Source organism: Punctularia strigosozonata, assembly GCF_000264995.1.
Source record: "Punctularia strigosozonata HHB-11173 SS5 unplaced genomic scaffold PUNSTscaffold_8, whole genome shotgun sequence".
In the NCBI taxonomy this organism is placed as follows: Eukaryota; Fungi; Basidiomycota; class Agaricomycetes; order Corticiales; family Punctulariaceae; genus Punctularia; species Punctularia strigosozonata.
In genome coordinates this window covers 941,992-968,089 of record NW_006767440.1, presented here as the reverse complement: position 1 = coordinate 968,089, position 26,098 = coordinate 941,992, and the positions used below count along the sequence as shown (strand labels likewise).

Sequence of the window (26,098 nt, the reverse complement as noted above, 5' to 3'; positions counted from 1 at the left end):
GGAGCGGGAGGGGCTTGCTCGGTGAGGACCTGGGATCGGTGAGACATCCCGGTGGCAGCCAGGCAGACTTTATAGCGGGTGGTGCAGCTGCAGCGTCGGCTCCGGCAGTAAACGTGCACGCGTCAAGGGTGCGCGCTACAATCACGGCGAGACGTGCGGTTGCGCACTCGAGCACATGCGACCGTCGTATGCGTTGCGGTCGAAGGGGCGCGAGAGGAGACCGGATCGCATGAAGATGATTGACGGCCAGCAACGGACGATCAGCGAACCAAGCTGGCCAGCGGGGTGTGCTAAAAATAGACCACAGGTTGCATCCCGTCGCGTGGATGCGTCGCGCGACGAGGCGCGAATGCTATGCAAGCCAGGCAGCGCGTGAACGCCCGCACATGGTATTCGCAACGAGGGCGCCGGTGTGGTAGCAATAGCGAGGGAGCCCCGGACGTGCACCTCGCGCGGTGGTGGTGCTGGACAGAGACGCGACCGTCATGACGTAAGCGTAGAAGCGCCCCCCTTTTCATCGAGCGTGGTCGCGGGCAATGGAAGCGACGGGACGTTATCGGAGGCCTTTGCACACGCGTTGTCAAGCGCGCACCATTCGTAACAGGGGAGAGCGGTCCCGGGAGGCAGCACATGAGCACATGCATGGCTCGTCTCAGAGAACGGAACGCGCACATGATACAAGGGTGAGTGATAGTTTACGATACAGTGACGAACAACCTTCGAAAAACAGACAGCAGCGGTCGACGATACAGGCGGTGCGGCGGGTCAGTAGTGTCCATGCCCAGGGTGTTTTGATCGACAGAGCAGGGAGAGGGGGAGGAAGGAGGGCAGATCAGAAAGTGTTCATGGACACGGAGCAGAGGCGTCGGTTTAATTTCAAAGAACGTAGACGTCTTCCCATTTTGAAGGCAGGAACGAGATCGTGAGCGACGACGTCAGCGGCTTCTCGTCGTCGACGAGCTCAACATCTAGCGAACCGGGGCCCGTCAACGACTCCACTCCAAGGGCGTGAACGAAAAAAATCGAGCGCGGCAAACGCACCGTCCGGGTCCATCTCCTCGAGCGGTATGCTCCACTCCCGACACAAGCACGCCAAATCCGGCGGCGCCCCGCCCACCACCTTCGCCGCCAACCTCGCGCCCTTCCTCCTCCCCGCCGCCAACTCCGCCCCGTTCCCCAAATACCGCCCCATCTCCCCCGCGCTCCGAAAGAAATACTCGACCTTCCTCGCCGTGCCCCGCGCGCACCCCACCATCGAATGCGCCACCAGCACCCTCAGCGACGCCGGCACCCGCACCACCTCGAACGGGCTCTGGTCCGGCTCGAGCGGGCCGATCACGAGCCGCCTCAGCGCCTCGAACGCCTGCAGGTCGAGCGTGCGCGCGATGCAGAGCTCGTCCGAGCCGATCAGGCTCAGCTCCTTCAGCGTGCCCGCGTACGACTGTATGCACTGCGTCAGCGCGTAGTCGTACCAGCAGTTCCCCTGCAGCTCGATCTTCTCCAGCGTCCGCAGCGCCTCGAACGGCGGGACCACGAACACGGGCTCGAAGATGTCCGTGATCGTGCCCGACACGCGCAGCGTCCGCAGCGCGGGCAGCGTCGGGAAGCGGAAGTAATGCGGGAGGTAAAAGTCGGAGAGCGAGAGCTCCTCGAGGCCCCGCAGAGCCGCGTCGGAGGCGGCGGCGGCGGCGGCGGGGTGGTCGCCCGCTCCTCCCGCTCCTCCCGCCACCGCGGCGCCGAGCGCGAGCGTGTCCGAGAGCGAGCGCCACTGCCAGCCGCAGAGCGTGAGGCGGCGGAGGCGGGCGATGCCCGTCGCCGAGGCGTCGATGAGCGGGAGGAGCGAGTGCGTGTTCCGGCGCGAGCGCAGGCACACCGCGTCCACCTTCGCGCACGCGGCGACGACGGCGTAGAAGCGGCCTTCGGCGCGCTCGGCCTGCCGCCGGTGCGTGCGCTCCCGCCGGCCGCGGCTGAGGAGCAGCACGCGGACCCAGCTGAACCTGAACGGGGGCTCGACGAGCACGAGCGTGCGCACGAGCGCGGCGAGGTCCGCGCGGGCGGTGACCGTGCGCGCGAAGAGCTTGAGCGCGCGCGGGGAGGGCAGGAAGGGCTCGGCGTAGAGCGCGGCGACGCCCGCGAGGTACCAGCCGCGGCAGACGCGGAGGAGGGCGAGGAAGTCGGTCTGGCTGAGCGCGGCGGGCGTCGCGTGCGCGGGGGAGTCGGCGAGCCAGTGGTTGAAGTAGCGCGAGGTCGGCGCGGCGTCGGAGGGCTGCCAGCGCGTGAGGTCGTAGACTTGCGAGAGGATGACGACGACGACTTCGGGCGGCAGCCGGCTGCAGAGCGAGTCGGACGGCGCGGGTCGCTGACGTCGTCTTAGTCTGGGCCGGAGCGGGAGCGGGAGCGAGGGCAGCTTCGGACGCATGGTGCGGCTGGGCGATATGAAGAAATCGTGTCAGCCGGTTAAGTATAGTAGAGTCTGGTGCTAAGTGGACGATCGCACGGGCGCTCACGTTCGAATGAACAGACTGGGGCTCTGTAGAGCTCCGACCAGTCCTATGGTCGGGATCAGGCTATCGCTGGCAGCAGGAGCAGAGGGTGACGGTGCAAGGCCGATAAGCGGCTGTTATGAGGGCGTCAACGAGCGTGTGCCGCAGGTGTGTTGGTTAACGATGCGAGCGCCGGCGCTATAACTGGGTTCGCCTTCAATTTATGTTTCTTCTCAGTTGCCCCGGAGTGACAGCAGAGTTCAGATGAGCAGAGAAACGGAGGAGCCACGAGCAGATTGCTCTGAGTTTGCAGCTGCTATATCCATGGCATTGGCAGAGGCGCGCGCCTGCAGCACGGGATCCATTGAAAATGGTCGGCACGTTCGGCCGCCCAGCGCTCAGCGCTCAGCATCGGCGCGTTCGTTCCATCGACGTCTTGCACTCATCCTCTCGGATCTCGTTCACCTGGACTTTCGCAATACAGACCTACTACAGACGTATTGACAACAGAGTATGCGCTCGAGTTCAAAAATTAATCAAGCTTTTTGCTGTTCTCCATAGGGCCGCCAGCACAGAACCGCCGCCACCAAATAGAGCACCAGCTCCGGCACCACGGGTTTCGCGTCTTGACCGACCCAAAAGCATGGCATATCCTCCCCATTGAACGGGTGATAGAGGGCGATGTTGACAGCCTCGAGCCCCCTCATACGCCTTAGCTATCAACGATGACGGCGATTACACCGACGATGTCAGCCAATTCTGTTCTCGGGACGAACGGCCTCGAACGCACCACCAGACACGGCGTACCCCGCGAACTTTTGGACTCTTCCCAGCGATACTTGACATCGGAAATCTTGTTCGGAAAACCTAGCGTGCTAACGAACAGAAAAATCGGGTTGTGAGAAGACCGCGCTATAAATCGGGATCGCAGCCGACGATAGATAACAAAGTGCTCACAACTCCTCGCCGAACGATCCGAACTCGACCTCACCACGCTCGTCGCCGGACGGTTGGATGCGCACTCCGCCCGACACGTCCTTGACGACCTGTCCGACCGAAGCCGTGTACCGCCCGTCCTCCAACGCGCACTTTATCGTGTACAGCGACCCGTCCGACGTGTCCTTGCGCGGGATCTCGAAGCAGGTGAACTTGATGCCCTTCGTGTGCGTCAACACCTGCAGCTCCGTCGAACCGGCGGCAGCGCCCGGGGCGAACCATAGGGTTCGGCATCCGGTGATGAGACGCTCCAAAGCGGGGCGCGATGGCGTCGCTGGAGCGGCCATGTCGCGTGGATGAATAATAGGTTCAGTAGGGTTCAGCGGGTTGGATGGAGGAGGGGCCCAGATTGGAGGTTTTTTTTTGCCGCGGGCGATTCCGTGGAATTTATACGAGGGCTTTGTGGACGGCGACGGCGTGGCGTGCCAAGTGGCCCGTACTGTGGCCTGCGGTGGTGATGGCCGGGCACAGGGTTGAAAATTTGTTTCGTGTCCGGTCTTTGACCCTCGCGCAATCATCTACAAGGTAAGACACAACATGAATCGGCTGTATCATGGGCGAACGTGTAGCAAGTGGTATTCATCACGGGTCTGTAGCACGGTCCGAATGTTCGATCATTACAATACGCCAGATAATCCGCTGCCAGTCCCCTTGGACCAAGAAAGGACCGCCGCCACCCAAGAGAGCACCAACTCGCCAGCGATGAGCCTCGCGTCCTCGCTGATCGTCAGCATAGGCCGCGCATAGTGTTTCGCAGGAAAATAAATCGCCGCGTTGGAAGGGGTTCCTCCGATGTTCTTTAACTGCCCAGTCGATCCATCGATCAGCCGCGATCCAAAGACACGAAAATGAAAGGTACTGATCCTCACCATCAGTCCCTCTAATCCGTCCGAGTCTACCCGTTCTTTCCACTCATATGTTCCCGTCTTCGACAGGTCGCTAAGCGCAACAAAACAGTCCTCGTGAGAGGGCGATCCCATCAGACGGCAGTGACTAATGACTCACAACTTTCCGCGAAGATTTTTCAGTTGATAGGAACTTCTGTCGTTATGGGTGTAAAAGCACACCACCCGAGTCTCTGGATCCCGGACGACCTTCCCGAAACACATTCCGGCATTAGGGAGCGACACGGTGAACGTGCCTGGCGTTTCTCCCTTGTGGATCTCGAAGTGAGTTTTCTTCAGGTCCTCAGCGATCTGCTCCACGACCAGGGCTTTTCGCCCGCCGGCGCATGATTCGAATTGCAGGGTAAGAGGACCGTGACCTTGAGTGTAACGGCGTGGCGCGGCTGAAGACTGCATAGCGGGATGATGTGGACGAAGGATAGGCAAGAGGGACGTTGGAGTGATACTGCTTTCTTGACGCCATTTATAGCATTGAGGAGGTGGACGGGCCAGCGTTCTGTCAAATACTTGAACCGCGTGGCAATGGCCGTTCGCCGTGGCTTTGCCAGCCCATGGCCCGTAGCAGACGCGTAATTGAGAGGACCGCGATCAACGTGGCAACGAAATGTCTGTCGTAGCTGCGGTCCTGCGGCCACAAACAGAGCCGTGACCGATTCTGGCTCGGCTTTGAAGTTGCATCATTCATCAGCTTGGGGAAAGACAAAGGCTTAGGTTGAACTCGCAAGAAAGCAGACTCGGAGAGCCTTGTATATGGCATCACCACCCATTGTCCGCAATGCGTTCCGACGGGCCAGGATAGCAGCGAACTGAGTATTTCTCGGAGATGCGACACCCTCGACAGCCCACGAGAGCCAATCAAAGTAGTTCCGGAAATGAGTTGGCCCAAGTTCCAAGATGGAGACACGAGTTGCCAATGTCCGGGCTTCGTGCATGTCAACGAGATTGGGGCAACGGTCCGCCCACAGTTCACAGTTGAAGATCTTCCTAGAGTACATCGTTGACTCCGACCGGAACTTGGTATTTGATCTGCTGTCGAGAGCAAGGGCCGGGTCTGCCGATGAAGGTGGAGGGTAACGAAAGGAGCACTGATCGGGCAACGATTCGTTTGAATTCGTGCGAGAGCGTTTTCACATTGGGACCGCGCCGGAAATATACCTACCTACCTACCTACCTGATGGGGTCTTGTCTTCGCCCTCCTCACACGAAGAATGCCGAAACTCCGCGAAGATAACCGGTCACGACATCTGCCTATAAAGCTGGAGGCGCGACCCTCCGCGTGCAGTAGCGTCCGTACTTCCTCCTCTTCATCAGAAGGGCGATCCTCATCTTTACCGGTGCTGAAAACATCGCGGAACGATGCACTTGCTTCATCTCAATGACGACGTTCTATTGGAGATCGTCCATGTCCTGCCTCGAATGGACCTTTACAACTTCGTCCTCACCTGTCGCAGGGCTTACAACTTCGGCATCCCAATGCTCTTATCGTCCGTCTCGATCTTCATGTCCGAATACGAACTCGTCGGCTCCTTCTGCAACTTCGTCTTGCAAAAGCCGGCCGTACGTGCCCACTGGATCCGCGAACTTCGTCTTCTAGTGAGGCGGCGACCGTTGGACGTTCACGAGAAAACCTCCAGATGGCGTCGGCTAGCCGACGTGCTCCGGCACGCCCGCAATCTCAAAAGTCTTCATATCCAGGCCGCTCACATCCTTCTCGAGAGCCCAGACTTCATGAACGCGATGATGTCCTTACCGCAGCTAACCAGGCTGAGCCTCGGATCGCCAACCCAACTACTCAAAGATTTACTGCGGGGAGGCAACCCTCGCTTCACATTGAAAGAGCTCGTCTTTATGCCAGAGTTGGCCGGGTTAGAGGCGCTTCGAGGCCTCGAAAGCTCGCTGGAGGTTCTGGACTTCGATTGTGCATACATCTTCGATCCGTCGCATTTCTCCCCCTCTTCAATCGCCTTCGAGAAGGTACACACCCTCACCATCCGCCAGTTCCAACGTAACGGGAAACCGGCTCTTATCCGAGCGTTCCCAAAGGTTCGCCATCTTTCTCTTGTCGTAGGATCTGCCGGACCGCCTGGTCGCGTGCCGTTCCCCAAAGGGTCGACGACTGCCAGCGACGCCAACTGGTCGTCGGTGGATGCACTCGAAGCCCACCTCTTAGACCTCTGGCTTTTCGACCTTCTTCAACTGCGCCCTCGGAAGCTCACGCTTTACACCCCTCTCAAAGTCAGCTCCAACCCGAGCGTTCCGGCGTTCCAGCGCAACGAGGTCCTCTTGCAGTACCTCGCTATCGCTTCGCCTGTCATCCTATCCTTCGATTTGAATCCGACCATGACGGAAGGATTCTTTGCCAACATCGCGAAGTCTCTTACCAGAGCGAAGTCGCTGTTCCTTTATCTGGACGAAGACCACTCAGATGATGACAAGGCCAGAGCCCTGGTACGGACACTGCATCGTCTATATCTGTCAGTAAACGGGACTCATGTAATACGTATCCTAGGAAATGATACATCAGGCATGGCAAGTGGTGCCCGTCCAATACCTATCGATCACCTTCCGAGGACCTCTGCGGACGCATTCGAAAGCGGGCACGATCCGATGGTTTATGGACCCTCCAAAACACGCTCTGCCGCCCGTCGAGGTGTGGACAGGAAAAGTGGTAGCGCTCGCGAAAGCCTTGCTTGCCCTGCGCTATATCGATTTTCGATGGGAGGCCGGGTGCATCGATAGGTCTTGGTGGCAGATCACCGGGGACAGACGGACAGAGAAGATGGACACTGGAGTGGGAAGGACGTTGCGAAACCACTGGCGTGAGGCCCTGTAAGAGCTTGATGGTATCTTCCTATGACAACCCCAAAAATATATCATACATCGAGTCCCTATCCCAATCCAGCGCTTCAGAGGCCGTTCCATTCGAAGCTCTTATCGAGCGTGAGCTTGTCTTCGAGAAGCAGCGCGTCGCTGCTCGGGCCCACTCTGATCAGATAATCGCCCTTCTCGACGACCCATCGCCCGATGCGCTCCTCCCAATACGAGACCGTGTATTTGTCCAGCGAGAGCTCGACCGCGCGAGTCTCCCCCGGCCCTAGATCGCGCACTTTGGAGAACGCCCTGAGTTGCAAGGGCGGGTGCGTGAGGCCGCCGTCTGAACCAGAAGGAAGTGTCACATAAAGCTGGACAACCTCGGAGCCGGAGACGGAGCCGGTGTTCGTTACAGATACGCTCGCAGTGACGGTAACGTCGTTGTCCGCGAACGATGGCTTCGATAGCTTGAGGTTGGTATACGAGAAGGTGGTGTAGGATAGGCCGTGACTGTAAATATTGTCAGTGGGAAGACTACTGAAGCAGCGTAGAGGGCCGACCCAAAGGCAAATAGAGGAGCAATCTTCCTGTGATGGTGGTGTTTATAGCCCTGCATGGGAAGTCAGACGTACATACATGGGCGTAGACGGAGAACATCGAACTGACCACATAGAGATCCTCGCCGTAACGAATCTACGAATGTTGGATGGGTCTCGTGTGAGACGACGTAAAAGTAAGAGTAACATACCTTTCCGTGTTCGGACGTGAAGTGCCCATAGGTGGCCAGATCCTCGATGCGCTTGGGGAACGACATCGAGAGCCTGCCAGAGGGGTTCACCTTGCCGAACAACACATCCGCGATAGCGTCCCCGGTCGCGTTGCCGAGGTACCACGAGTGAACAATGGCTTTGGCGGTATCTGCCCACGGCATCGTGATCGCGGATCCCTACATACCAGTGAGTTCAAACAGTCACGAATGTTGGTTCGGCAATATAGACTCACCGACTCGGTCACGACCACAGCGTTGGGGTTCGCCTTGAGGACCTTCTCCACCAGCTCGTCCGTCCTCTGTGGCAATGCCAGCGTCGTCCGGTCGTACCCTTCCGTCTCCCAATCCGAGTTCAAACCGACGACGCACACGCAGACGTCGGCTTCTCCAGCAAGTTTGACGGCCTCTGCCATCATCTCGTCCTCGTCCTTCACCACGACGCCGCCCAGACGAAGTCCAGGGTTGCTGTCCATCAGCGCCTCATCCTCGTCCCCATCCGCCGGTGCGCGCACGTTGCAATATTCAACGAAAATCTCTGGCGAGTGCTTGGCGGCGATGCGCGTCCGCCCGCGTTCCTCTGTAGAGCCGCTCCCGAAGAAGCTCTCTCCGCGCGTCTGGCGCGTCCAGTTGTCGACGACGAGCTTGCCGTCCACGAAAAGCTGTGCACGCAGCGAAGAATCAGCATCCATCTTGGTTTTTCCAGTGGCCTGACAATGTCTTCACCTTAGCACGACCGGCCGAGCACAAACCAAACTCGAATTCGCGATCCTCGTCGGCCGGCTTCAGCTGACCCTTCAGGCGCAGAGTGTACCTCTTGGTGAGCCCCTTCGGCGAGTCGACGCTGATGAAGCAACGTGTTTCGTCCACGAGCTGCTCCTTGAACGGCTGGGAGATGGGTTCCATGGAATCGTCCGAGGTATGAGAGTACCACGAGCCGATCCAGCCAGGTTTGCCGTCGGGGGTGACGAGGTCATACTCCAGAGTGGGCAATTGCATATAGGCTGGAATTGTCGTGAGTTGTGTGGAACGTGACTGAAGAGAAAACATGAAGTACCCCTTGCGCCCTCGGCGTAGAGCACCTCAGTACCCTCGGGTAGGGCATTCACAATGCCGTCGTAGGGGCTGATGAAGTAGCTGGGCTTCAAGCTGGCGCTTCCTCCACCGCTAAGGACTACAGCCTTGGCATTCCCGCCTACGATGGCAACCTTGGTCTTTTTGCCTGGCATCCTCTGTCAGCGTATCACCTCGTATAAGGCGGAAGGAACTTACCAGAGTCAACCTTAAGAGGCAGAATGTTGTCCTCGTTCTTGAGTAAAACGATGGACGCAGCCGCAACGGACCGCATGAGCGCTTTGTCTTCGTCCGATTCGCGCGTCTTCTCAGAGCCGTCGCCATCGAGGACTTGCGGAGCGCCCTGCGCGCACTTTTGGGTCAACTCGAGCACCTTGCGCGCGCGCTCTTTGATCTACCACGCAGGACGGCATTCAATATTAGCCCACCTAGTCGACTAAAAATGCTCTTACAGTCCGGACTGTGATCTTGCGACTGCCGACGCTCCTGTTCATCAGGTCAAGCGTCCGCCATTTGTTCGTTCCGGGCATCTCGAGATCTAGCCCGGCGTTAAGCGCATGGTCGATGGAGTAAACTCCGAACCTGCACGACGTGCACCTTAGTTGCGTCACAGAGGATATCTCATCGCCGAGAACTTACCAGTCACTCATGACAAGCCCCTCGAAGCCCCATTCCTTACGGAGGATAGATTGTAGGAGATAGGTGTTTTCCGAGCAGTGGGTCCCGTTGATGCGGTTGTATCTGGAGAGACGACATGTCAGGGATCATAATAGCAATATTCGGGTCCCGATACTGACGCAGTCATGAATGCCCAAGGTTTGGCATGCTTCTGCGCAAGCATGAACGGCAAGAGGTAGATCTCCCTGAGCGCGCGATCTGACAAAATCGAGTCCGAGCCCATGCGATCATTCTCCTTGTCGTTGCAAGTGAAGTGCTTGATGCAGGCGCCAATTCCACCCCTTTGTAGTCCATTCACATAGGCAGATGCAATAATACCATTAAGGTAAGGATCTTCCGAAAATGACTCAAAGCTCTGTGTATAGATCATGATCAGCTATTCACCATATAATCTTAGCAGGGACATACACGTCCACCGAGAGGGTTCTGGCCAATAGTGTGAGCAACATGGAGAATGCATCATCATTCTGAGACGAACCCGTTGTATGTTGCATGTAGGTGCTAGCGCCACACTGGCGGACCGCAGCTTCGCCTCGGGGGCGAGAAGATGCTCGCCAACCTTTTCCAGCAATTCAGGATCGAAGGTAGCGCCGAGCGCGGTCGCAGACTGTGATATGTCACTACAAAGATCTGAAGAAGAGACGTGACATTACTCACAGGAAGGCACTTCGCCGGAGTGCCCATGAAGAAGAAGTTTCCTCGGATGCCGTTTGGGCCGTCGCTAACCTGTACCGCATATATGCGTCAAAACGAAATCATGGATTTCGCAGAACACGCGTACCTTTATGGGAGGCACGCCCAACCGAGGAACACCGTGTGTGTGCCAGAATCCGACGCCGGCTGTGAGCAGAATAGCTTCGTCGGTGGTGAGCTGGTCGACGACCGCATCGATGTTCGCCTGCGCAAAGTCGGACGGCTTGGGCATCTTTGAATTCTGTCTCTCGTGATTGAAACTATCGTCGGGCTTGGGTCCAAGTGGGGGTAATAAAGTCAAAGGACGATCCGGTTCGATTGTGCCCTTGTCATGGTTTTAAACCCCCCATCCCGGCGAGCGGCTATTCCTTTCGTTGTCACCGAGCGTGGATAATAGACCGAGGTTTATGCGTAAAGATAGCAGACGGCTGACGACGGTCGGACGCCATGGCCGCGCCTGGCAGAGAGCAGAGGAGCGGAAAAGTATCGGGGAAACCTCTCGAGCCAAACGCGGCATTGCAAGCACGGTCAGGTGACGTTACGGACCTCGGTCCGAATGGGGCGCCTCCGCATCCTTCCCCGCTTTCCCCACCGGACCTTACGGCGCACGCGCAATGCCGGGATCATCCCCAGGCAGTCCCCAGGGCGTGCTCGAGCATCTAGTCAGGCAGTGCATAACACGAATATAATAACCACAACAGTGTCAAAGCGATTCGCACACAGGATGCCACCTAGTCGAAGCAGTTTAATGCAATTCAAGTACTATATTCAGTATGTACCCTCGCCGGGATTGCTGTCATTGTTCGCTGTGATCACAATCCATTCTGATGATGAACTATCATCTTCCGACCAGGTAAGACTTCGTCTCCCACCCACGATTGAGAGAAGATACAAGCATTTCGGGAACACTTCTGCTTCTGGGTGACGTCGCGATCTGCCCGGCATCTTTCCTTATCTATCCCTTACCGTTTACCGTGTTGCCGTCCTCAGGGAAACACCAACATCCCTGTACATTCTGTCGATGAATTGTTCATCACTCTACTTCGCCAGTGCAGGCCCCTATCGTAATTGAGCCGAAGATCCAACGTTACACGCGATTACCATTTGTAAAGCTTCGAAGGGTAACTATGGCGGATCCCACTGGACATGGCGGTAAGCCCATATGATGCGCTCATGTCTCTTACCTGACATATCCAGCAAACCTTGCATATCAGATGCCGAGAAAGATAGGACATCGCAGTCACCTCCGCAGATGCTACCCGCTTCCTTGGTCGACAACTCCAGAACAAGTAACGTTTCCCTTCCCGCCACTGCAATTCTCAGCGTTTGCTGATGGAGAGCACGGAACAACCAACATCAGGCACCTCGCGGGATTCCTCGATCCCATCGGAAAAGGCGATACGAGATCTCTCACTGCTCATCGACCGCCGAGCAGAACAGCTTCTCCGGGCGTGGCGGAGAGAGAGCCGCGAACAGCACAGGCCGACGACGACCGCCGGCATGCAACGGCTTAGCCTGGGTCAGAAGTCGAGCACACTCGGTCTCATCGTGCGTTGATATCGGAATGTCTGATGAACCCCGTTTTGATCATGCCCAGTAGACGATATCCGTGGCATCCATCGCCATAGCTCTGACATGTATCACACACGACTCCTTGGGGGATCTATCGATGGAGGAGCCCGAAGACTGGACGGCAAGTTTGCTCTTCGAGGCATTCCTGGGTTCCCTTGTAGCGTCCATCGGGTTTGCCGGAATCGCGGCCAGCGAGAGCGCGTCCGAAGAAGAGAGCGACGATCGCCTCCTCTCGTCGCTTTTTGTCCTCTTCTGTGCAATGGCCGTCGTTTCTTTCTTCGTCTTCAGCGCCGGGTTGAGACAATTCGCGTGGCACGCGGGATATGCTAGCGTACACCAGACGGCTCTCTTCTGCGTCGGGATTTGTTTTGCGTTCGTTGTGCCTCTGCGCTTTGTTTTGCGTACGGCAAGGTCTGTATGAGCTAAGGGGCATGCGCGGAGTGTGTCGAATTGCCGGGGAACCTGAAAGATTGGTATTGCGACGATGAATTATCATGTATTTACTATAAATCTGAGAACGACAAGTACTTGATTTCATCGGTATGCTGTTAGTTTACCCTTGCAGGGACGTCACAAATGTTGAGGCACAGTTATGATCAGAGATATTTCATGCCGGAGACGGTTACTAGCGCCTTCTCTGACAGCCATTGCCAAAAGCCTTGTTCCTTGCACCATTCCGGGGCCCAAGTGGGAAGGATGAGCTTGAGCTTAGGTTTGCCGGCGTTTCGTTTCTTCGTCAGCTCGTCCCGGACGCAGCGGATGCAGGCATTCTCTCGCAAGTCAAGCACGCGACAGCGTGGCCACCCCCCAATTAGTGCCCCTTGTACTCGGTTCATGACCGATTTCGTGTCGCCGTAGCTAGGGGTAATAAGCAGCTCGTAGAGAGCTGGGAAGTACGGAGACAAATCGGTACTGGTATGATCCCAGTCGATCCGCAAGCTCTTGACGTGAGGGAATGTGCGTTCGGATTCCAATATAGCGTCCCTAAACGGCCAATTACAGCCATTGGGGGTATGAAAATGGAGAACCCGCAGGGAAGGGCAGGCTATGAGATCGAACAACTCAGCGCCGACTTGACTGGAGGCAGAGCGGCCCGTGCAGTGGACGACCAGCTTCTGGAGCCGAGAGAAGGTGACTTCTGCGTAGTCGTGATCAATCGGGGACCACTCCCAGCGAATGTGTAGACACAACTGCTTGAGGTTTTGGCAGAGAGACAGCTTGCGCCATTCTTCGGCGCCGTGGTATTGAGTGGACCAGTCGAGCTCGAGTACGGTCAAATTGACCAGCGGAGAACACGGCCAGCCAGACCAGAGCAGGTGACAAACGTATAAATTACCAAGGCGCGGTGCCAACGTCGAGAACGCGTCCAATGCGACGACCCCATCCTTTGGTTCTGTTCCTGATCTCCGAGTGATCCGCTCGATGTGGAGCGATTTCAAGTCCGAAAATGCGTTTGATCCAAGCAAGCCCACGACCTTTTTGATTCTACTTGCATCGTCGTCGATGGATACGCGCAAACGCAGGTTACGCACACGGACTTTATCCGCGAAGAGTCCTGCCGGGAGCGCATCCATCTTGGCCACATCTTCCTCAGTCCCATCCCATAACGAACGCATCCACACCGTGATCGTCAAGTCCATAGGAACCGGATACGCCCGCTTCATAAGCTCGAATAGGACTGGCTGGACGTGGCGTGGAAGGGTGAAAGCGAATCGACGCCACAAGCATTTTGCGGAAAGCAACGTCGTCCTCCATAAGCGGCAAATCGAGGACAGGAGTATCAATGGCCGTACACGATTACTTGGATCGAGTAGGGGAACTTGTTCTATGCATTCGACGAGTACTTCTGTCGGTAGGGCCAAGATGTGGGCTGGAGGCGGAGGCGGAGGCGGAGGCGGAGGCGAAGGAGGTGAACGGCGGAGGCGTCTGTGGGACCGCGTGGTAGACATGTTCCAGCTATAACCACTGTATCGGCATGAAAGGTTCTGTATCTCAGTAGAAAGGCTGTTCACATATGTACAGCAGACGAGCAATCCTGTTCACGAAGGCGACGCGAAACGACGAACCCCACGATTGTGAAGTTTCGTTCAAAACGCGTCTCGGCAAAACCCGACCCATAGCGGCGAATGGGCCACCGCGTGGCCATTGTGATATCAAGCTGCGGCTTTTAGTTTCAAACGTACTTAACTATCCCACAACAGTGATCGGCCATGTGGCAGGCGATTCATGCTTTACCACGTATTACTAGGACACACAGCATGTGGATTCGTATGCTCAAGAAGCTGACTAGATATAATGCTCGTCAGCCACGACGTTGACAAGGAACAGGTGTATCAATGGTATTTCAAGTCCGAGCTAGTGACTCGCGTCTTCTGCACCAGTTGCTCCCACAAGCCATGTTCCATGCACCGCTTAGGGCCCCAAGGAGGAAGAATGAGCGTGATCTTCGGCCGTCCGACGTTGCGCTTCTTCGTCAGCTCGTTGTAGACGCACCGATAGCTGGACGGATACCAACACGCGATCTCTCGCAGGTCAAGAACGCGACAACGTGGCCACGAACCAAGCGCCCCTTGGACTCGGTTGTTTAGTATGCTGTCGCAGCCGGTTGGCCGACTGCGGATATCCTCGGCCTTGCGACCAGGTGCAATGATCAGCTTATCGAGGGCCGGGAAGTGTGTCATCAGATCCGTACACGGAAAGTCCCAGTCTATCCGCAGGCTCTCCACGGTCGCATAAGTCCGCTTGGATTTCGTTATGGCCAGCATGAAGGGCCGGTAATACCCTTTGGTGGAGTAGAAGTGAAGGGTCCGTAGGGAGGGGCAGTTGATACGCTCGAACAAGTTGGCGCCGACCATGCTGTTGGCAGCGTTCTCGGTGCTGTGTATGACCAGCTTGCGAAGCAGAGGGAACTTGACGTCCGCGTATACATGCTGAATCTGGTCCCGCTCCTCTTGGAAATGTAAACACATTTCTTGGAGATTTTGACAATGTGATAGGTTGCGCCATTCGTCCGCGCCTTGGACCCGTGTAAACCAGTCGACCTCAAGCACCGCCAATTTTTCAAACGGAGACGATGGCCAGCGACACCAGAGACAACAGACCGTTAGTTTTTCAAGGCGCGGTGACAGCGTAGAGAACATGTCCAGTGCAACGGCACCGTCGCCCGACTCTGATCTGGATGACAGAAACCCGTCAATTTCGACCGACTTCAGGTCTGATAGCGCGTCTCCTCCGAGCAAGCCTATGACCTGATTGAACCAACGCGCATCCTCCTCCATTGGAACGTGCAAGCTAAGGCTACGGACACGGACGATGCCTACAAAGAGGCCTTCTTGGAGCGCGTCCATCTTGGATGTATCTTCGTCTCCCCAAAGCGACGAGTCCATCCAAACGGTGATGGACAGATCCATAGGGGCCGGATAAGCCCGCTTCATAAGCTCAAAAAGAGTGGGCTCGGCATCGCGGGGAAGGGTGAACGAGAGTTGCCGCCACAGGGACCTTGCGGACAGCAGCGTCGACCTCCACAGGCGGCATACCGAGGACAGTAGTATCAGGGGTCGCAGACGGTCCCTCGGATCAAGTAGAAGAACTCGTTCTATACATTCCACAAGAAGTTCGGTTGGTAGGGTCAGGATGTAGGATATAGGAGGCGAAGGCGGGGGAGTAAGGGTATGAAGAGGCGAGCTGGAAGGTGACCGGTGGCGGCGTTTGCGGGAGCGTGTGGAAGGCATATATATTCAGGGTGCAGTTATGACCATGAACCTATCAACGTTAACATGAATGACTCTGTAGCTTGAGACTGGTGCAGAACGGTGAACCCACCGAACAGTTCAGGAGCTAACGAACAGGTTAAGACGCCAAAAAGACGTGTCGACATTTTAGTCGACGCCCACTCGGCAACATCCGGGTCCGGCAGATCCCGTTCGGCAAATTGGTAAATCCAATTCCATCTCCCTTCGCCGTCGCGGTCGTCGACTCGGACCGGTTACGCAGCGGCCCGTCACTGCAGTATGCTACGCCTGCGTAAGGTCCCCTTCCCAGATATTCGGACGGTTTGTCTGCACAGTATCCGAAGTTCCGTCTTGCCCTAGAACGCATGGCTTCGGCGATCCCTGCAAGGATGATTAGATCAATTGCCGCAAGGCTCGGAGCTGTACTAGCGTTATGGGCCCGACTCCTTCGTCTAGGGAGACACGCGGCATGTTGCAGGCCGGGACGACCGTCCAGAAACTCACATCAATGTACTCGATCTAGCTATATTGGGTCTTGTAGAGGTAATATCCCACGTTATATGAGACCCGGAAGCTGCGGACGGCGTCCAGTCTCAGACGGCGTGGCTCACGACCGGCGGTGAAGTGTTATCATATACCGCCATACACGACGATTCCTTGCGCTCATCTCCCTCGCCGGAATCTTATCCACTTGCCTCGCTCTCGTCCAGAGCAGCCCGCTGTGCTCCCGTCACGCAACATGCAGCATGCATGCTTGAGCGATGATCATCCCGGCCGCGCGTACCACGCACTGGCGGTGATTGCTGGCTTGAAAGCCTTCCTACCTGCGGCGACCCCATCCAACGTCGCTTCAGATACGAACAGCCATGTCAGGATGTGAGTATCGTTCCCTAGGCCCAAACTTGCGTGAGCGTTGACCTCTCGTCCAGCCATCAAGTCTCAGAACTCACAGGGCTCCAACAACCAGTCGTATTCGGGGAAAGTGACAGATACGCCGCTCCCCGTAACGTTTCCGGTCAAGCCTGACCCACCGTCTACTCCACCGTCATCAGTCCTGGACGATGCAAGCCTGGAGCGGCTACAAGCTCGGCTCAATACGGATCTCTCATTTCTGGCGTCCTCCATCGCCGACCGCGATGGACGAGTTGGATCCCTCGAGAAGGAGCTGGCTGCATGCCGTGGAGAGATCAGATCGCTACGGATAGCGCTTAGCGAAGCTTCTACAAGCACGTCGACGGCCAATCAGCGAGCGGAAGCGGCCGAGAGGCGTGCCGCTGCAGCTGAGGCTCTGGCGGAAGAAGAACGACGAAGGTGCAAAGCATGCGTGGAGGAGGCAGAGGAGCGTGCGGCGACTGCGGCGTCACGAGAGCAGTCCTATCGCGAAAAGGCGGAAGAAGCGGATAGGAAGGCGGACGAGGCGCTCCAGCAAGCAGCGGAGGCCGACGAGAGGGCGGATGTTGCGCAAAAGAGAGCCAGCGAGTCTCACCAACAGGAGCTGATGGTACGAGCTAGCCTGGAAGCTGCATACGTCCGTCTACACGCAGTTGAGGATCAGGCCCTTCGGTTGGAAGGGGAGTTGAAGGACGCAAGGGAGGCGTTGACGCAAGAGACGGCTAGGGCTGGCGAGCTAGTCTCGAAGTTGGATGAGTCTGGACAGCGTGCGTCTGAGGCGGAAGTGGAAGCAAGAGCGGCCGAAGAAGAGTTGAAGCGAGTGCTGGCCAGAGCGGAGGCGGCGGAGCGAAGGGTAGCGAGCACAGAAGAAGAGGTCGCCGCTGCCAGGCAAGGGTGGTCAGATGCCGAATCAAGAGCCTCCGATGCGGAAGATAGGACGCGAACCACTCTGCATGAAGTAGAGGAGGTGAAGTCAGCGGTACGCTACTGCGAAGCTGAACTGCAAGAGGCCACTACCACCCTGGTCAGAACGGAGCACTTACTGCATGACGCCGAGGCCAGGGTGGTTGAATTGCAAACGAAGGCCGATACAGCCCATGCTACCTGGATGGAGGCTAGCGAGAGAGCGGATGCGGCGGAAAGGAGAGTCGCGGACCTCGTAGAACAACTCAGGATCCGCGCTTTTGAGGCAGACCAGGCCCTCCAAGACGCCGAGCGCCATCTCCAGCAGGCCGAAGAGCGAGCTCGTCAGGCCGAGTTGATGGCACAGGAGACTGTCGAGTCTTCGCAGATTAACGTCGCTACCGCCATGCAGTCTACGATGGACGCTGATGTTCGTGCGGACGCGGCCGAGAACAGGGCGCGAGAAGCAATGACGAGGGCCCGGAAAGCGGAGGAGTCCAAGACTGAGGAGAAGTGTCTGAAGGAAGCGGAGGAGGCCCGGGCCCTAAAGGCAGAGACGCTCTTGCAAGAGTTGTTGAAGGAACTCACTCCACGCACAGAAGCCAGCTCCGGCTGCGTTATCCAGTAGACTGTACCACGGCCATGCGTCTGCCACTTTTCAATTTATGCATTCCTCTGTACGATGGTCTGGACTGTCAAATACATGCCTTCTGCGATATTTCTTACGCCATCCGAGTCTAGCGCACATGAGTCAGCGACCATTCGGTTTAGGTAGACGTCAGTTGAATGTAGTCACCTGTGTGCCATTCACAGCCGGGGGACTGGTAGATGTATGGAGCTTTCACCGTTTAGGTCGTCTACGAAATCGTTTCCTGACAAGCTCGCCACGATCGGCGCCAACGACCTCGGGTTTATGGCCGCATCGCGCTCGCGGGTAACAAGATCGATCCCGAAGCGATTTCTAAGCTTTTGCTGCGGTCACGGACAACGTTCCCGCAGTAATCCGGACCGTCCGTCAGTTCTCCGCTGTGACTGATGGGTAGTAGACTCATGTGCCAGGTACCCTCGAAATTCATGCATATGCTGAGAATCTTGCCAACTCCCAAGACCCGGAGCTCCTTGGATAGCATGTGGATATATCCATTCCGCGGCGCGGATTGACGCTGTTAAAACATGGCCAGAGACGCGAATATGGCAACTTGGCGGTCAACGGTGAGGAATTCGATTGAAGCAGTAGCGTGCATAAACAAGCCTGGACGAAAAAATACACGCAAAGATGTTTCCTGATCGCAATCTCAGCTCTGGTCCAGGGAGATCGCTGAGACGTACGATGGATGCTTCGTGAGGTCCCCTGCCCATAAGATCTCCCCAGCGTCTCCAGCCGGGACCGGTAGTTAAAATCGCGGTGCCAATGCGACGAAGAGCATCGTACAAGAGGCGGACGCATTGAGACAAGGCCAGTAGAGACGCCCGGGCCCAGGGAATGTCACATGTACGAAAGACTGGATTATGAGGCTGCGGACCGTGAGTAGCCCGTAGGACCACACACGGATGCGGCAGCGTTGTCTCATGGGTAGGCCAGGACGGATGTCGTGCCACTGACGCGGGCGTAGGAAAAGAATGTAGTCAAACCTATAGAAGACGAACGGAATGAAATAAGCGGCCTTATCTGCGTTCCGACTCCCAGCGAGCAGGAGCGGTGATGCGGAATCCGCTCCAGGTGCGCTGGAAGGACGTGATGGGGAATGCGTTACTCACTGGGTGATCCATGTCACATGCATGCAACCTAGATCTTGTTGTCGTTCGTCCGAGCCACGATGACCGGCCCGCCAAGACTCGCAATTTGATATACCACAATGCGGCCAAGGATGAAAATTTGAAGGGAGCCGCCGAGCGGCGTTGTAGATGGCACCGTGGCCCGAACCTGGAGCACGTGCAATGCTACCACGCCCCTGTTAGCCAGAGAAAATGAAGGCTGGAGGGTCGGAACCACCAGCGGCCCGAGTTCTTCATGGGTTCAGCATACTTGTTCTCGCGAGCACGGAGATCGAGTAGCCGTTGCCCGTCCACCATATCGGTGTTCGCTAGGGATCCACTGAGCTCGTGGAGCAGCAACCCAGCGAGGCCTTGATGTGATGACGGCATTATTAATCTGAATCAATTCTGTTTTTCTTTGCTAAACAATGGCCGTCCTAGTTAGTGAGGTTCATAATGAGCAAGTAAACTCACGAATTGCGTTTGATCGGAAAAAGGCACGCATTAGTCTACTCTTGGCTTGCTCTTGAATACTGCAGGACGGTGCCCGTGCATTGCGCGCGCGGATGACCTGGTTCCAACTTCGGAAGAAGATGGCCAGTGAACAGCTCTATTTCCGAGCCATTGATAGGAGCGATATCAGCTCGCCACATCCGCCGAGGTGAGAAAAGCCATCGGCTGCCCAAGCCCCTTAAAGAGGAAACGTTCGTCCCTAGCGTAGATGGCAAGGATTCTTCTTCCTATCGCGTACGTAAGGTGCGGCTGAGCCAGCCAATGATAATATCCCAATTTGCCTAGGTGGTTTGGCTTTGAGTCCGGCCCTCGATAGTCCAAGGACGACCTTACTTCAATATATTTTGCAACGAATTCAATGCAACCATGGCCGCGACCTATCCCAAGCATCCGCGTGACTGAGTGCGCTGCCGGGTATTCCATCCTACCAGAATACGCCAATACCGGAACAACTCAGGGTCGCTGGTTGGTCTGAAAGCGGGGTATTTTGTCCTGAAGAGCGGTCACGTCCGGAGAATGGCGAGGGAACTGTGACAACCTGGAGGTCTGCGTTTGGCGTTCAGAATAAAAGTAGATAGTGTTTAGGAGCACCACGCACCAAATGCGGCCCCTTCACGACCTCGCGGACCTCGGCATGTTGGTCCGCCGGGGAGTGAGATTGGTCAGCACGGAATCAGTCAACGCGGCATGGAAATGGCCTGTTGAATACCGACCAAAGCGTTGGTACGGACATCAGCTGAGTTACAAAGAATAGATTGATTGCGGACACCAACGAGAATACATACTCACCAGAAACTGCACCGCATTATCTTCGACCAGTCGTAGGAGGTAACTTGCTTGTACCATACCTGGATGTCAATCTGATCAGTTCTTGCTCCTCGGTGTGGGCCCACAAGTCCAGAAACAGGGGCGAGAATCTCACTTTACGTCCTGCGCTCACTGCAACCCCCTCCGACATCTTCCCGGAGAACACGAGCTCGAATCGCATCTCTCCATGCGCGGACGTGCGACGCGTTCCCGAAGAGCAAGTACATGGCGTTAGGTTCATGGGGATCTTCAGCATGGTAAAGGGTCATGACTCCGTCATCGGCGGAAGACGCCCGCAAGCCCTTAGACAACTGATCCCGAGCGAACACAAGCGGGATGTGTGTCGGGTCTGAAGCAGGCGTATCGGTCCTGTGCTCCGATCATGCAGTCGAGTTAGCGAGGCGGAGTTCCCTCCTCCAGCCACTGTTCAGGACTGCGAACAACTTCAACCGGAAATATATCCAGTATCATGTCCATGAACTCACGATCGAAGCAGCGACTACCGATTAAATGAAACTGCAGGCATCTGGCATGGTCGCCATGGTGCTAGTGGCGAGTCGTAAGGGCAAGGTGATATTCGACATTTTTCACCTCGTCACCAACTCTCGACAAGTTGAGGGAGCGGAGAGCCACGTATTGGAGAGACGTCAGTGTGGGGTGAGAGTAGGTTTGGCTGAAATTTTTATCTCTTGCGAATCCGGCTGGCGATTGTAATTCCGGGGAAAAGGCTGCGCGCGCCACCGAGGAATGGCCGAATGGCCTGAGAGGAGGTCGACGGAATGCGCAATGTCAGGCATTGCAACTGGTGTTGGAAAGGGATTGACACGACCAAGACAGGCAGTCGGGCGGGGTTTCTCCGCGGGATCGCCGCCGCCGGGTCGCAGAAGGTTAGAAACCCACGATGGATGTGCCAACGGGATGAGCATGAGATACTGCAATTCATACGGTGGATCCCATCGCGACTCGGATGTTGATGATCTCGTGCGCCACTTTCCCTTTTGCCAAAGTGGACGTAGGCCCATGGCCGTGAGCCAAATGGAAGCCGTGGTCCGTCCTCGGTCCTCCGGGCGTCCCAAATGTCGCGTCGAGATACGTGATACACAGCTGCGACGACAGCATACCAAGTGATCTTCCGTTCAGCGCACACGCTGCGGTTCCGTCCTCGAGCAAAAGCTACAGGGCAGTTACGCCACAGCTTGGGTTTCCTAATTGCCAAGCACAGGTTGTGCGCCGGTCAAATGAGATTGCTGCCGTCAGGAGTATGGGAAGAACGAGTCTAGGCGCCAGCGGCAGGCCGTTGCCGGCGCGGGCGTTGAGAATTGCCACATCGTTCGCTCGGGGAACAAGGGCAACAACGCGTGAGGCTATCCCCTTGCAAAGAGCGCTGGTGGGTCATCGCCTTCTTTCATTGATGGGGCAGGGTAGAATCGATCTTCGCGGGCGGGCGCACAGGCATAGCAGACGATGAATGTGATCTCGTTCAGTATGGGAGCAGCGTTTGATCGTTCGTTGAGCCCGCGTCCAAATATAGACAAGGCGATACCCACGCTCGTGCTGCAGTGCGTGGAAGGCCAGAATCGGGCAATCCAAAGGCGCACGGCAGGGCTGCAGTGCGGACGGAGCACGACGAGGCGACTGTACAAGCCCGAGAGAGAAAGAGGACGAGCGAGGATGGAATAGGGTAGATTGCTTGCATTAGAGCCAATAACCTCCGTGGTAAAGCCGTCACGCGGAGAGCGGCAGAATGCTGGTTCGCGGTGAGAGCGCTTGGATTCAAATGAGTTTCGGTGGCCAGACCGGCGAAGAACCAAGGGGGCAGCGCCGTGACGAATCAGTGGGAACATCTTTCCGCACAGGCCTGCGTCTGCTTCTACCTGTTGCACCACGCCAGAAAGGTGACTGAAAGTTCGATTGGACGAGCTCGGGGGTGATAACACGAGAAGTTCGAGCGGGAGCGTGAGTGGCGTGTCAGTGGGCGCTGCGGAGAAGTGTGAAGAGCCTTGGGCAGATCGGGTGCAGACAGATGCCCGGGATCAGCCACATCGGAGGTCCTTTGGCAAGTCTTCAAGACCGCTCGAGCAACGGAGATTTCGCGAGCCTCCTTCCCCCCGCGCCCCCTCTCCCCTGAGTTCGCGCCAGACGCTATATTCTCCATGGGCCGACGCAAGATCGAAATTGCCCCTATCACGGTGAGATCACGTCCACTGGCATGTGTCCGACGTTGACCAATCCATGCTCGGTGTCTTCCACAGCACGAGAGGAACCGAAGTGTAAGTATAACCAGCCCCAGGTAAATTTGCGACCTTAGACTAACCTTGTGAAATCGTGTGAAGGTGACGCTGCAAAAGGTAAATCAGGCCCTCCGGTTATCATGATAGCACACGGGCGTCTCCATTGCTTCACGCTCGTCTGCTCGTCTTTCTCTCTTCCATGTGCTTGTGCTAGACGATAAGCATGACACGGAGAGAGCTGACGCGCTGAGCCGGCGGTTCACTGTTGTTCCCACGCTGCACTGCTTTCGTTCAGTAGCCCAGCGCTCATTCCTTTGTGCTTGACCGTTACAACAGCGATGCCGTGGATTAATGAAAAAAGCGTAAGTGAACGGGCTCCTTGATCGTTGCATAGTTATCTAACGTATACTTCTGAAGGTACGAGCTCGGTGTTCTATGCTCGGTGGACATAGCTGTTATCGTCTTCGGTATGTCGTAATCATCCCAGAGCGCGACGAAGGCAACTGAACTCGTAGCTCGTGCAGAGGACCGCCAGGGTCATAAGCCGAAGCTCTACGAGTACTGCTCCACCGAGATACGACACATTGTCCAACGTCACATGCGGGTTAGTTCGATCTTATCCTTCCAGTCGCCGTATCTTGACCACACACAACTTCAGTTCGATGGAGAACGGGACACGAAAGGTCCAATGGACTTTGGCGGTTCCAAAGCTGAAGACGGTGGGGACGACGACGACGGCGATGACGACGATACGTTCTCTAGTGGAAGTCCGAACATGATGCGCACCGGCCAAGGTGCTGGGATGGCCTCTGGCGGTATGGCTCCACACGTAAGCACCCCTTTCCCCGCTCTTTTCCTCCACTACTGAGCTCATTTTTCAGTTAATGGCGCTCACGCCAACGCAGATGCAGCACCTTCAACCGTCGTTCGGCATGCAAACTCACCCATCCGCCTTTCCCTCGTCTCTCGAGCGTTCACGGTCTAACACCATCCCCTCTTACCCGGGTCAAAAGAGGCCGCGCCTCGACCATCCAGTCCGGACGCCTTATGGCTTCGGTCTTGACATGACCGCGCACTCTCAGGGCCATACCTCCAACGTCGGATCCCATACTGCGGCTCATCATTACTCGCCGTCGACAGCGCAATATCCCAACCATTCTAGTACGGCGCCCTCGAACTCGTTTCCCATGTCATCGAACTCTGCATCATTGCTCCGTGGCTCCGGCAACTTCACTCCCCGCACTGGTCAACTGCACGCTGCCTCGTTCGAGATGGATAACGGGTTCGATTGGCCTGTCCACCACACCGGCTCCACGAACACGAACTCGGCGGTACCGACGAACCAACCTCGTTCCTGTGCGTTCTGACCTTCGATTGTCACCTGAGCCGGTGCACTGATCGCCGTATCTATAGCCGCGTCATCCACCCCGCACCAGGCCCAAACCGCGAACTCCGATCCGTCTGCCTGGTTAGACGGGTTCCTGGGCAGTTCGTCGTCGGCTTCCCCGTCCACTCACGCCGGCGTACACGGCAACTCTGAAAGCCAAGCGCAGGGGCTCGCGCTCCCCATGCCCAACATCAGCGGAACTCGTCGCCCAAGCATGAGCATGGGAGCGACATGGGACCGATCTCACGACGGTGCGAGCACCCCACGCATGGGGCAAGGCAGCCATGACACCACGCCACGACTCGGACATGGGCATGACGTCCTTGGCAAACGCGACCGGGAGAGCTCTGGCGACGGTAGCAGCAATGGCCACGGTCGGAGCGGCGGGAGTCCCAGGATCAAAAGAGAAAACATGGACGATGGCGCCGTGGCTATCGTAGGAGGTCAAGCATAGCTCCTACGGATCGTCATTCGCGTCTCGTGTCGGTATATGTATTGCATTCAGCGACTTCCTCGACTATGCTCACTCTTTCTTTCGTATGAGCCAAGGACAAGGTTCATATGACGGTGTCTTTTCCATCCCTGTATCTACAGTGCTCTTTGAGACGTTGCATGTATCATGGCCACGGTTTCTTATCCAGCCCAACAGCATGCTGTACGGAACTTGCCAACTTGGTCCGCGGAGAAGGACTACGTTCATGCGTTCTCGAAAGCCGCAGGTAATGTGCCCGCATGCAGGTGTCAGAGAAGGTTTGACCTGTCGGGTCCTGGGGGTGCACGGACTGCCGTGCAGTTTAGATTCCCGTCGTGAAGTCTGATTTCTCCAGTGCATCTTGATCAGAATGACTAAGGTATGAATGGAGGGTTCCACGCGCTTGCGCCATTGACGGCATGCAGCATCTCTCCGAGATCTCAACGGCATCCGCTTCCGCATATAATACCGAATGATAGAGTTATGGAGCTATTGTTGGACGTCCGAGTACTATTCGCGCTCTTGCTCACCGGGTCGCGGGGCTCTGTTGATCTATGTCGGGATCCAACTCGACCCATCAACTTTCTCATGTCACGAATCCGTAGATTCTGTTGACCAAGACCAAGATCGCGCTGTGCCTTCAATCGGCATATGCCATCCAAGGGGCATGGAGAGCTGCGATCTGGCTGCAGCTCGTGTCCACGAAAGGACACATTACCCCTTGCGTTGGCGCTCCCATGCTCCCGTGTATCAACTTCTCCCAGCCACGCGTCCACGCCTCGTGAACGCAGGGGCACCTGAGACTTCAACTGCGTGTTGACGTGTGCTCTGAACCCCCCATCCCGACATCGCCAATTCCTTGAGCCTATCTGACCTGGCTCCGATTCAATTGGAGCAGGAAGGCCCGTTCTGTTCGCAGTGTTTCCACGCGAGGGTTCCTGCCGCCCTCGGCGGGAGTCTCTTTCAGTCGGCATCTTGCATCTTTCCAGAGCAGCGCTTGTCAGCATAATTAGATTTATTTGCAGAAAACACGGATCTCAGATGATAGACTTCCAACCAAGGCACGAAGAATCAGCATCCCCGGTATTATTTCCAGATCTGGATTGCCCGTATCATATCTCGGTAATTCAGCCGATCTTCTTCCGGGCTGCTGAACGCATGTTTGGCTTCCATCTATGCAACGTACTTCGAAGGCTCGCCGCTCCCTGCATGTTGAGTGGTATGTTGATTGCGTCTCCATAGAGCATCGCCATATTCTGACGTTCGTTATATTCAACATTGATTCACTTGAGTCGATCCAAAACGTCGGAACGCCTCTTCAATTTAGCGTATTTCGGCTTTGATCCGATATCTTAATCTAGGAAATCCTCGTAGAAAAAGTTCTATCAAGGTCATGTAGTACGTTCTCGCCGGGAGTGACCCAACGCAGC

At 56.4% G+C, this 26,098-nt stretch overlaps 7 protein-coding genes across 7 annotated transcripts; 2 read left to right on the top strand and 5 right to left on the bottom strand.

Annotated features, from left to right (window-relative positions):
• Positions 1-784: 784 nt before the first annotated feature.
• Positions 785-2,729, bottom strand: PUNSTDRAFT_121062 (uncharacterized protein). Its single transcript, XM_007384899.1, has 3 exons — positions 2,508-2,729; positions 1,042-2,426; positions 785-968 (listed from the first exon to the last, which is right to left on the bottom strand). Exons 2-3 carry the CDS (start codon positions 2,417-2,419, stop codon positions 877-879), a joined length of 1,470 nt encoding a protein of 489 aa, XP_007384961.1. The 5' UTR covers positions 2,420-2,426; positions 2,508-2,729; the 3' UTR covers positions 785-876.
• Positions 2,730-6,597: 3,868 nt separating this feature from the next.
• PUNSTDRAFT_121061 (uncharacterized protein) lies at positions 6,598-10,686 on the bottom strand. The gene is made up of 16 exons (XM_007384898.1): positions 10,495-10,686; positions 10,371-10,439; positions 10,192-10,320; positions 10,122-10,139; positions 9,833-10,068; positions 9,675-9,776; positions 9,488-9,617; positions 9,234-9,429; positions 9,019-9,183; positions 8,688-8,965; positions 8,198-8,623; positions 7,944-8,141; positions 7,862-7,888; positions 7,756-7,805; positions 6,890-7,705; positions 6,598-6,829 (listed from the first exon to the last, which is right to left on the bottom strand). Exons 1-15 carry the CDS (start codon positions 10,636-10,638, stop codon positions 7,291-7,293), a joined length of 2,583 nt encoding a protein of 860 aa, XP_007384960.1. The 5' UTR covers positions 10,639-10,686; the 3' UTR covers positions 6,598-6,829; positions 6,890-7,290.
• A 1,222-nt stretch (positions 10,687-11,908) lies between these two features.
• Positions 11,909-12,458, bottom strand: PUNSTDRAFT_53203 (uncharacterized protein). The gene is made up of 2 exons (XM_007384897.1): positions 12,007-12,458; positions 11,909-11,954 (listed from the first exon to the last, which is right to left on the bottom strand). Exon 1 carries the CDS (start codon positions 12,409-12,411, stop codon positions 12,070-12,072), a length of 342 nt encoding a protein of 113 aa, XP_007384959.1. The 5' UTR covers positions 12,412-12,458; the 3' UTR covers positions 11,909-11,954; positions 12,007-12,069.
• A 116-nt stretch (positions 12,459-12,574) lies between these two features.
• Positions 12,575-13,927, bottom strand: PUNSTDRAFT_135371 (uncharacterized protein; the record flags this gene model as incomplete). The annotated part of the gene is made up of 1 exon (XM_007384896.1): positions 12,575-13,927. One exon carries the CDS (start codon positions 13,925-13,927, stop codon positions 12,575-12,577), a length of 1,353 nt encoding a protein of 450 aa, XP_007384958.1.
• Positions 13,928-14,311: 384 nt separating this feature from the next.
• On the bottom strand, positions 14,312-15,388 carry PUNSTDRAFT_45322 (uncharacterized protein; the record flags this gene model as incomplete). The annotated part of the gene is made up of 1 exon (XM_007384895.1): positions 14,312-15,388. The coding sequence occupies one exon, from the start codon at positions 15,386-15,388 to the stop codon at positions 14,312-14,314; it is 1,077 nt and encodes a 358-aa protein (XP_007384957.1).
• Positions 15,389-16,575: 1,187 nt separating this feature from the next.
• PUNSTDRAFT_45321 (uncharacterized protein) lies at positions 16,576-18,131 on the top strand (the record flags this gene model as incomplete). Its single annotated transcript, XM_007384894.1, has 2 exons — positions 16,576-16,585; positions 16,639-18,131. The coding sequence occupies 2 exons, from the start codon at positions 16,576-16,578 to the stop codon at positions 18,129-18,131; spliced, it is 1,503 nt and encodes a 500-aa protein (XP_007384956.1).
• Positions 18,132-23,146: 5,015 nt separating this feature from the next.
• On the top strand, positions 23,147-24,835 carry PUNSTDRAFT_144355 (uncharacterized protein). Its single transcript, XM_007384893.1, has 6 exons — positions 23,147-23,171; positions 23,227-23,276; positions 23,334-23,413; positions 23,468-23,638; positions 23,691-24,165; positions 24,223-24,835. The coding sequence occupies exons 1-6, from the start codon at positions 23,161-23,163 to the stop codon at positions 24,648-24,650; spliced, it is 1,215 nt and encodes a 404-aa protein (XP_007384955.1). The 5' UTR covers positions 23,147-23,160; the 3' UTR covers positions 24,651-24,835.
• The last annotated feature ends 1,263 nt before the right edge of the window (positions 24,836-26,098 follow it).